This window comes from Poecilia reticulata, linkage group LG4 (genome assembly GCF_000633615.1).
Source record: "Poecilia reticulata strain Guanapo linkage group LG4, Guppy_female_1.0+MT, whole genome shotgun sequence".
Lineage (NCBI taxonomy): Eukaryota > Metazoa > Chordata > Actinopteri > Cyprinodontiformes > Poeciliidae > Poecilia > Poecilia reticulata.
Genome location: NC_024334.1, coordinates 15,851,807 through 15,863,024, shown reverse-complemented (window position 1 = coordinate 15,863,024; position 11,218 = coordinate 15,851,807). Strand labels below are relative to the sequence as shown.

The window sequence follows — 11,218 nt, the reverse complement described above, 5'->3', positions numbered from 1 at the left end:
ATAAAAACCTTTAAGTTTTTAAATGAAAATATGTTTCTTTCCGCTTCACATCTCATTTGCTCCACTTCGGAGGCTCAGAGACATAAGTTCATGAACCCAAAGCTTTTGACACAGTCAAGAGAAAATGATCCACCTTCTGATTCATTTTGACTTGTACTTCTAAAACCTAACTACACCCTGAGTAAAGTTGTTGCTTTTTATCCTCCACCTTATAAAGGAAACACAGATCCATTCAGCATGTTTACCGGCTTCTTGCTAATGATAGGCCGCACTTTATGCCGACAGAGCCCAACAGGTGCTTAAAAGGCTTTTTACCAAAGACACCTATCTGCTGCTTCTGAAAGGGATTTGATAAGAGGGGCGAAACAAAAGAGTCAAATTGCAGGCTGACAAAACAACCGTGAGCCAAGAGAGGCTAGAAAGCTGCACGGATCCAAGGGGAAGTTTCTTCTTTTCTATCATTTTATCCTTTTTCACACAAGACATGTTGGATGTCATGACGGGAAATATGCAGGTGTGTCGGAACCAAATTAAACATGGGTGCGCTGCTTTTTAGCCTGGTTTGATCCGGGCTATTGTTTTTACTCGCTGTCTCTCAAGAGGTGCTTTTGTAGAATCGTCATATGACTTTAATTGGGGAGTTTCTAAAAGTGGACAGAGCAACACTACATTGGTTTAAGAGAATCAATAAACTACAAGAGACAACTTTCATGTTGATTCATTGATTGATTGGTTTTCTGTAAATGGGACGGAGCATATTAAATAAAGTATGATGTTGTCGTAGATCTACTGGTTTTAGAATAAAACACAAAATACAAACATTCATACAATTTCAGACATTAAAATAAGAAATACAGTATAAACAAATGGAAACTAAACATGGTCAGAAAAACACTATTATAAGAGGCCTATATAAAAAAACTACTGTCTATTTATTGTCAAATAACAATAACATGCTAAAAATTAAGAACTATTAAATTAACATTTTTCATATTAACCCATCTCTTTTCTCTGTTTTAAGGGTTTATGTCATCACAGAGGGACAGTTGTAATCATACATAAAGATGAGTCACTTAAGTTTTAACAGGCTGATACCGATTTCCACTAGACATGGACCAATCAGAGGTATGCATTTACCAATCTGTGATTTCTGTAAAGTTCTGACTTTGGTGTGGCACTGTGAATTTATTTTATTTTATTTTTAATTTCCACTGGTCGCGGCCAGTCATAGCCTGGTAAAAACGGTTCACTTCATCCAGAGGGCCTGGACTCTCAGCTATTGAGAAATGATTACTTCCTGGAGGCGGAGCATCTGAGGAAGTTTTAAATTTTACCCAATCACTACGTTTGTCTGTGATGCATGTAAAGTACCAGTTCAACTCTGCAAACCTTACTGGAAATTGCCTGCGCTGCAAACAACTATCCTCCACTGCAATTACTCACTTTATCTCCAATTTTTAAGCTTGTTTTTGAGGGGTGGCCTGAAAGATCCGATTTTAAATAATCCTAATTTACTTTACAAAGACCATGACATTAGCCATTAAAGTTGCAGTATGTAACTTTTACAAAAAATAGTTTTTTTACATAGTTGTTACAATTATTATTATTATGTTGTGACAGCATAAAATAGATAATATGTAAAAGAAAAAAATAAAAGCTCCTCTGCCTCCTCCAGTGTTTGCAGTGCTAAGTGCAGAAATACACCACTCAATCAGAAACAACCAATCAGAGCCAGGAGGAGGTGCTTAGTGATGTCATTCACTCTCATGCTCACCACCTCCCTCTTGTTTTCTGCTATGCTACAGCTAGTTCACCACAACATAGACTGCCACAAATGCTAAGGCTAGTTAGCATAGCCATAGGTAACTGTGGATAAATGGTTTTACTGGAATGGTAACTTGCTTTAGCATATTGAGCAGCACTGATTGTCAGCGGTGAGCCCCTCCTCCTGGCTCTGATTGGTTGTCTTTGACTGGGAGCGGTGCATTTAATCAGACGGCAATAGACCGATCGATCATTTCACAGATTATCCGTCTCATATTAAACTGACGGTGACAGCTTAAACAACTATGGATTTTTTTTTCTAACAGTTACATACTATAGCTTCAAACACAAAATGCAGAGTAGGGCTTGTTAACAGTAACAGTTCTGAATAAACTATTGCTAAACCCGGTTCTGTTTGTTGACGCGTTTCTGCACCAAAGAAGTAGCAGATTTCAGTTTAGATACATTAACAAACACAGTAAATCAGTATTTGACCTGCCAATTGCCACAGAGAGGCTATCCAGGAAAATTGGCTTTTTATTAGTCATGAGCAGACTGGAGGGTGAGTCACTGATCATACTCCGCCACAGCACTCCTCTATCAGAGACAGCAGCAATTTGCGTTATTGCTGCTATTCCCAGAAGTTGTCTGAACAAAAAACCATCGGTAGTTCACCTGTAAAACTTTTAACTTTGCGAATCAGAAGAGCAGAAGATGGGTGGGCGTGTCCGGAGTTGAAACAACCACCCAGCTAACTCCGTTAGCCGAGGGTTCAGGGAGGACAGCGGGTGTTAATGAGCTGCTCGGCGGCAGGTGACAGGTGTCGGCTGCATGATAGCCTCCTGAATTTCTGCCAGTCTGTTACGAGGCGCCGCTCAGCGTCTGAGCCTCCGATGCCTTATCATTGTTAGCAACCCTCATTAAAAGTAATTGGGATTGCTATTTGAAACGTAGCTCATTAGGCAGCAATGTTTTGTCTCAATAAGGAATGCTAAGGAGGCAAACACATTTATTCACTGATAGGAGGCTGGCGCAGATGTTCCCACCCCCCCCACGCTCACACACCACCTTCCACCTTGACAAGTGGCTGATGAGGAAAAACAGCCTAAATATCAGCTGAGGGACGTCTGTCTTACCCTCTGGATCCAGGCGGACAGACACACGTGATGAGCCAGTAAAGACTTGCAGTCGCAGAAATTCCTCAGCGGGTCGCTGGTTTTCAGTTCGCCGTCCCTGCATATGAAGCACTCTGACGTCTCTGTAGAAGAAGGAGGAAAAAAAGATGTCAGGAGCAAGTTCACACTAAATCATAGGCTAATTCTGGATTTGCTTAAAGATCCATATCAAATAGTCTCCTGTGTGCACAGCTAGCTTTTCCTGTAATAGTATTTAACACGCGCTGCACAGCTCTCTCCTGGGCTTTCCACGTTTATTTGGTTCCCATGTGGGAACGTGGTGAAGTGAATATGACATCAAAGGATGTTGAAGAAAGCTGATTTTTGCTGACGAGGCAATAAAAGGCCTATGTTGGGTAATCCCACGTGTTTTACATGACAGGGCTTCTGTGTACTGCCTCTGAAGCTTCACATTTACATTTTATATAACAAGAAATGAGCTGAAATGACGAAAGATGAGCGATGGAAGTGTTTTCACATCAGCCGATGGCGTTCGTGAGTCTGTGGCTCTGACACGTTGTTAGTGGCTCTCCAAAGTGTACACACCCCTGTTAAAATTGCAGGTTTTTGTTATTCTGTAAAGAGAAATTGTACTTTTTCCACCTCTTAATTTGACAGTAACTGTTCAACTGAAAAAAACAAAACACCTCTGGTTTGTTGGGTGGGGCGAGAAATGCAAAACCAAACATGTCATAACATAAGAAGTGTCTTAAACTGCTTTGCTGAAGCATATCTGAACTTATACTTGACTAAGAAATTATATTAATAATAAATGATAATATTATTGAAAAGTTCATTTACTTCAGTGACTCAAGAGAAACGCATTATATAGATTAATTCCAGACAGATTTTTTTTTTCACTTAAAACATGAGAAAAAATTTGGTTATAAGTGAAATAATCTGCCAGTGGAATTACTACGTTTTAATTAATATTAAGGAATTATTGACTAAAAACAAGCTTCTATATACTGAAAAGTTACTTGTACGCTTGTCTGGTTTTATTTCATGTGCACTATGTTATTTGCAATAGAAAACAGAACAAAAAAATCCTATTCATTTTTCATATTAAAGGAAATAGCTCAGCTAGCCTCATTTTACAAAATATCTATTTTTTCCTTTGTGAAAGTCAGCTAACTCCTTATAAAATTTTTTTAATATAAATAAATTTTTGTTAAACTTTCCTAACTTTTAAAATAAAACATTTCATGGACATTTTATACATTTAGTACATATTTTGTGGCACCAAACACATTTTATTTTGTAGCAACAGCAGCAACAGAGGCCCTGTCACTTGAAAAGGTTGCTGACCTCTGGTCTGTCCCATAAAATCCATTGGAGGGGCAGTTATGTTTTTTTTCAGGCACATAGTGCCATTTTATATTACAATCAAGTAATTATGTTACCTTTAGTCATTATTAAAATGCTATGTATGTCAAATATGAGTTGAAAGAAATTTTCCTTTGGAATTTTAACATCTTGAAATTGAGGTTCTGTCTCTTTAAGAAGCCGCTCCTTTGGAAACTTCACCTTCAGGAAGTCATTACAACATGTCTCCTCTATTAACCCCTTACCAACTTTTTTTTTTTTTTTTTTTTACCAGCGTTGCACTGAGAATATAATGAGCTCAGCAGAGGTCACCCACCAGGTGTTTGCTAACTGCTGCTGGCTAGTCTGAAGGAGCTGAGTGAGGGAGCCATGGAGGAGGGTTGCTCTGTGAGGCGGAAACTCTTGAAACTGCAGGTCAGAGGAGGAGCTCTATCCTTGAAGGCGGAGCTAAGTCCACCCAGTCATTTTGCGCAGCTGAATGGTTGCCATGGGAGATTAAATGATTTCTCAGACATGCATGAAAGAATCAAGGCAACACTCCAGCTATGTTTTTGATGAGGGAATATTATAACATGTCAATTTAAAATGTCCCGACAGTTAACAGAACAAAACGTGGAAACATTCAGACGGTTAGGACTGTACATGTGGAGAAAATACAACTCTACGTACTGACTGATTTATGTGCTGTTAATGCTCTACGTTACTGTGGCCAGCACCTCTGGTTTAACTACAAACTTTTGCAATTTCTTCTTTGGCGATGATTGCAAAGCAGCAGCTTTGAAGCTAAGTGTTGGACAGTGTAGCTGGAAGGCAGATTATGGTGGTTTCATCCCATAAAAACACTGGGAGGAGGTGGCTCGCTGTCATCGCGGCGCTTCGTGGGGGATGGAGGATTGAAGTGCTGCCTCAGAAGCTGCTGTCTCTTCTGGGCGTCTATTAGAACCATGTTGTGCTTCAGGTAAAAATCTAACACCAGATGAAAAAGGCTCTAATCAAAGGCCGGGCTTTTTTTTATTTTTTTTTATTAATGTACCCGTCTCAATCTGCGTAAGCACATTTTATTACTGACCTGGCACATTTCTCCAAAACTTTAAATGAGTCTGAGACAAGCAGTAAAAAAAAAAAAAGGGGAAGCAAGTAAAGGTTGTTTTTCTTTTTAATCACTTTTTATTTAGTCCTACAAATGGCATTTCGAGACAATTATGTGGCATCTGGCTTGCGTCTTGCTTTTCCCTCCCCGGTTGACACCAGCCACCTGGCCTCCACGACTTCCCCGCCAGTTACTTCCAAAAACCCCGCCGCGTCAGAATTCATATGTTTGCTTCCCTTTCGTGGGCCCGTCTCAGCTCCACATTAGGTCTTGGTTGGTTTCGAGTCGTTGTCAAAATAACTTTTTGTACGTGCAGGAAGATTTGGCTGGAAAATAATGGAGCCGTGCGGAGACGGACCTGCACAGAGTGACAGTCTTTCTAACGGGGAGAGTCTGCGTGTTTCAACAGCCTGAGCTAAAATATTTTTCCGAAGCTCCGCTGTGATGGCAGGTTCTCCAATTATACCCACAAGTCCTTTTTAGCGTTTCACTCTCCTGAATCCGGGCCGCTTTTACGATCATTATGGCGAGCCCCGAGGCACTTGTGCAACTAAATAACACCACTGATGCTGAGAAAGTAACTAGGAAACAACATTACAACAGAGATGTAAACATGCGGCGTGTCAATCGTAGCCGAGCTGACACGCCGCCGTGATCTGTGACTCCCATAATTAACTGTCAGCGGTGTCAGTGTTCGGCAGTGCTTCGCATGAAGGAGTGTGCTCGACTAACTGGCTGAAGTTGCACGATTTAACAGCTAACAAACTTCCTGCACTGCAGCTGCAGAAGCAACGGCGGCGGCTTGGTGGCTGCGCCGTTCCCAGTCGGGGTTGTCGCTGATGAGGCAGCGCCACAGCTTCTGTTTACCACTTTAATGTGAAAAGGTTTGAGAGGTAAGAGAAAGAGATAAAGACTCTGCATTGATTCACCCTGGATCAGAGTGCTAAAGTGTTCGTACCAGTGCTGTCAGTTGATTCAGAATTTTTTTTTTTTAATCTGATCAATCACTATGTTTAACTTTGTAAGATCGCAATGCGTGATGCATGTTTTTTTTTTTTGTTTTTTTAAATGTTTTACTGCCTCAGTTTTCCAGGTTTTTATATTCGGGGAGGCTTAAACAAAGTCATCTTGTTTCAAATGTAATTCAGAAGTGTGGTTGTGCTGAGGTGGAAGAATAATTCGTCGTTGCCATATAAGTAGGCTACATAACTATCGTGGTTTTATCCAAACAAGGTGGGGTTTATTTAAGTGATATTTGCCCCTGAGCTCACCGATTTGTACGATGGCAAATCAGGTCGTATCCCAATTTGCCCTTTTTTTTCATTCAAATAAAAATACATTTTGAGAATATTCTCAGAAATTTTCTCCCAAGTTGAAAAACGTCCAAGTTTGTTTCTGAAACATTTTGGAGATTAATCTAAAATATTCGGAGTTTTTTCAAGCAAATTTGACTTTTCATTTGATTTCACAGTATTTTTTCTAGGAAACTTCTGAGATTGATCTAAATATTTCAGTTTTTTGGATGAAATTTACCAAATTTTTCTTCCATCTATAAGGTAGAGTGGAAATGCATTTACTGCTCTACTGAGTTGAGTGCAGTATAAGACTGTAACGCACCACTTTGAACTAAGTAACCATGTGTGGGAGAGAGAGGCCTTTTGGTCAAACAGGTAATGTGATTAATTATGCAATATTAGACTTTTTAATTAATCACATATGTTAATGTTGATAATTTATACGCTTTATGTCTTGTATAGAGCTAAAAAATTTGATGCTCTTTATTGGAATTTTTTGTTACTGAGTAACACAAACTAGTGTTTAAATGTGAAGTTAAAAAAATGATACGATGAATCTGAAAAGTGTGGCGTGCAACTGAGTTTCTTACAGCAACATCAACTGCAGGCCTTTATGGGGTGTGTCACTACTATTTGGGTTTATGAAATTAAACTTTCTTTTTCATTTAGAACATGTCAGAGAAATAAAAACCAATAATTAAACCTAAAGAACAAAACTTTCATATGGAGTTCAAAAAGGAGTCCAAAGAACTCAAAGCCCAGTAAATCCTGCCCCCAATCTTCTCATCCAAATATGTCCCATATTATAAATATTTACACATCGAATTTTTACTGCATGTCACAATTATACATTTAGTACAAAATTATATCTGTACATTTAATTCATAATTTAGACTTTGACTAGGCTATGACTAGTCAAAGTCATAGCCCATTTCCACTCCAAGGCAGCTGTGGGCTGCTATCCTGTGATCTAGCAAATTCTAATGGGTTTTCTTCTACTTTTGCCGAGTATTTAGGTCCAACCTACATTCCGTCAACTCAGAGCAACTTCTCTGTCTTTACTTAAGGAAATCCTCCACACAGTATGGTGCTGCCGCCACACTGTTTTACAATAGGGACAGCGTGTTCGGGACACAAAAAGCCTCTGCATGAAGGCCAAACATTTTGATTTTACTCTCATTTGACCAGAAGACATTCCTCCACATGTTTGCTGTGTTCCCTTTTATGACTTCTTATGACTTTATTTCTTGAAAGCCATCGTAATTAATGATCGTCCTGTCATGCTCTCCCACCTGAGCTGTAGATCTCTGCAGGTTCTCCAGAGCAGGAACGATTGGCTGCTTCTCTGATTAATGCCATCTCTGCCCAGCCTGTCTGCTCAGGAAGGAAGGATGTTTCTCTGCAGACGTGCCATACTCTTTCCATTTTCCGATGACGTTCGAAAACTCGTTTTTATAAGCTAACCCCGCGTTAAGCTTCTCCACATTTTTCTCCCTGACCTGTCTGCTGTTCGCGGTTCTGTTTGTTCTCCAATGTTCTCTATAAAACCTCTGCGGCCTTTGCAGAACAGCTGGGTTCACGCCGACAGCAGATTACACACAGGTGGAATCTACAGCTGCGTTTCCATTACAAACATGCGCAAAACTTTGTCGTTATTCTGCTAATGACAAAAAACAGCAAGAACTTCCTAACCACTGTGTTTCAATTAAATAAGAAACACAACAAAAAAAAATCACACGTGAATAACTTTGTTCATGTGATAAGTAACTGAAAAACATGCAGCACAATCATCCTCCAACTACATCATCGTCCATCTACTTCCTGTTGTCTTCTTCTTCCTGGTTTGCACCTGTGGCAACATCCTAATGCCAAAACTTATCAACAAGAGTTTTTTTTTTTTTTCAAAATAGACGCATTTCCATCAAGTACATTTTCAAAATGCCAAATTGTGTAAATGTACAATCAACAGAAATGCAGCTGGAGCAGGTGATTTTTCAAGGCAAATGACGGTACGTCTTACTTGCACCGTTATATTGTCAGTTTGTATCCATAGAACAATTTAAAAACCAAATATCATTTTAATTCCACTTAATATGTAAGAATGCAATAAGGCGACCAGAAATAAGCTTCCTGAATATTCAGGTCCAATTGCAGAACATGCTGACCGGAGCGCGCCAGACTTGGACAGCAGCAGCAGCTCTGGAGCAGAGCAGAGTTCATGTCCAACCAGAAACTTGACAGTCCGTCCATGTCAGTTTGAACTGCCACATCAAGACTGTGATGGGTTATTGTACATGGGTTACACACTACATTATGTTGGTCAATCATTTAAAATAAATGTAATCATATCAAACAGATACATTTGTGGCTGTAAATGACAGAATGCAAGAAAAGTCCAATTGATGGAAGTATTTCTGCAGGCCACTGTGTGAACGCCATGAATAAAGATGTGTGTCATTTCATCGGACGCGTTTGGAGCAGCAAACAGCATAGCGGAAGTAAACATGTGAAGAAAATGCCAGATTTGGATAATTTAATTGTCCACTGCATTGCTAATGACCTCATTAACAGAAGAATGATGGGGAATCAGCGTGGTCTGGGCGAGGAACCGCCTGTGCAACAGCCATCTGGCTACAACGGAGTGGGTGGCAGCGGCGTTGCATGGGGGCGGGGAGGTGGGGAGGAGGGGGGACCAGTGAGCTGACACCAGGGACGTCACTGGTTTTTGGCAAAAAATAAAAATAAGAAATTGCCACCAAACGTTTACTTCCTTTATCAGGTAACATATCTGATAAATAATGAGCGCAGGATTGTTTCATAAAATGTTAGGGCAGTAAACCTGGGATTCACAGGCACCTTTTATGTGATTAAACCTGCAAAACATTTTCTAACAACTCATCTAGCAACCTCATGAAGCAGACATGGTCCACCATCATAATCGCAGTAATACAGCAGGACTGGTCCATATTGTCATGTTGCATCATACACACTGAAGAAAATGAAAGACAGAACAAAGAAAAAAAACCACTTAATTATGTAGACAAGAAGGAAATACTACGAGATAAATCCCCTCGAAATCCAATATGGCTGCCTGCCTCATATGCTAAACATTTGAAGCAGCATCTCTGATGATATTTGCCTCATATCATTCATATATGGACTCCATCAGAGAACATTTGGATCTATAACACAGCAGACACCTGGCACCAGAGAGAAATATGAACCAGAACGACCAGCAAAGACTGAAAATAATGGTTAATCCAAGAAAGGTTCAGACTGAGGCAGACTTCCTTCCTCTTTAAACAGCCCCAGTCACAACATCACAGCAGATTATGGAAACACTTTCTTATTTTATCAATCTTGAAACCAACATTTATTATTTACATAGGAAATGGATTCAGGAGGTGGTACGCCACCAATGACCTGCCTGTGTGAAACACAAGCGAATCCAGCAAACATTAACTACTCATATCCTTCCAACACTGCCTCATTTCAGAAATGCTGAACTGTCCCTTTAAGCATTACTCATTTAAAAAGAAAGACTTAAAAAGAAAACTACAAATAATGTCAGATCCAAATTGTGGTCACAGAGTCTTCAGTTCAGTTCATTATAACGTAATCCTGTGAGAACTGCAACATTAAATATATTCTTTTTTAGTCATACTGCTAAGTGATGGATCAAACCGATTTTAAATACATGTCCGGAAGACTTTCAATGTTTATTATTTTGGAGTGAGACTGCTTGGTTGTGGCAGTAACACACCTCCATAGAAGAGAAGAAAAAACAGGGAAAATAAAAGAAACTAATCTATTGCTAATTTAAACATTATAAACTGTGGCATGCAGAACTCTCCTCTTGACATAATGAGGAAATGACACTTACCCACAACTACAGCCCTGCACCATTCTGAAGAAGACAGTGGTTTGTACTCAGTGCCCATGTCTCTCTCTTTGTTTGGAGACAACTTCTTCCACCCTGTTCTGAGGTTTCTCACACACACACACAGACACTTCTCTCTACTTCCCGTTTGCATGCCCGCCGCTCTCTGCGGCCACACACACACAGATGAGGATTTATGGACTGATTCTTGTGTGAAAACAGACAGACAGAGTCCGTCAGCTGACAGACTCTTGTGTTTCTGTTTCTACGGAAGTGTGAACGCGAGCAGCCAATTGGAGCCGCGCACAGGGAACGTCAAAACAGGAAGCAGTGCTGAGAGGGATCTCTCTCTCTTTCTCTCTCTCTCTCTCTCTCTCTCTCTCTCTCTCTTTCCGTTTGTCTGGCAACAGATGTCGAGGCCTAATAAACTGATGATTCTAATCTCGCTCAGGTTGCTCGTTTTCCATTCCAGACACACAGCGGAGGGTGTTTTGTTTGGGGTTATACGGGATAACCTATAACACATTTATAATAAGGAACATAAAGCTAAAGAGGCTGCTTCTGAAACCAGCGCTCTGTCTGCCTATTGCTGGGAAACGATGAGCCAATTCTGGGATTTCCCTGCACATCTTTCAACACCTTCTGCTGTGGAAAGTTCTGTTTGTGGTACACGTTACGGTACTTCTTG

The 11,218-nt window shown here is 40.2% G+C and overlaps 1 protein-coding gene across 1 annotated transcript in view; it reads right to left on the bottom strand.

Moving 5' to 3' along the window:
• LOC103463970 (uncharacterized) overlaps positions 1-10,769 on the bottom strand; it is a 94,786-nt gene extending 84,017 nt beyond the window's left edge. Inside the window, exons 1-2 of the mRNA XM_008407747.2 lie at positions 10,534-10,769; positions 2,901-3,022 (exon numbers count right to left, since the gene is read on the bottom strand). Of these exons, the coding sequence (XP_008405969.1) occupies positions 2,901-3,022; positions 10,534-10,684 (273 nt within the window). The 5' untranslated portion in view covers positions 10,685-10,769. The remainder of the gene's footprint in view (positions 1-2,900; positions 3,023-10,533) is intronic.
• Positions 10,770-11,218: the final 449 nt, after the last annotated feature.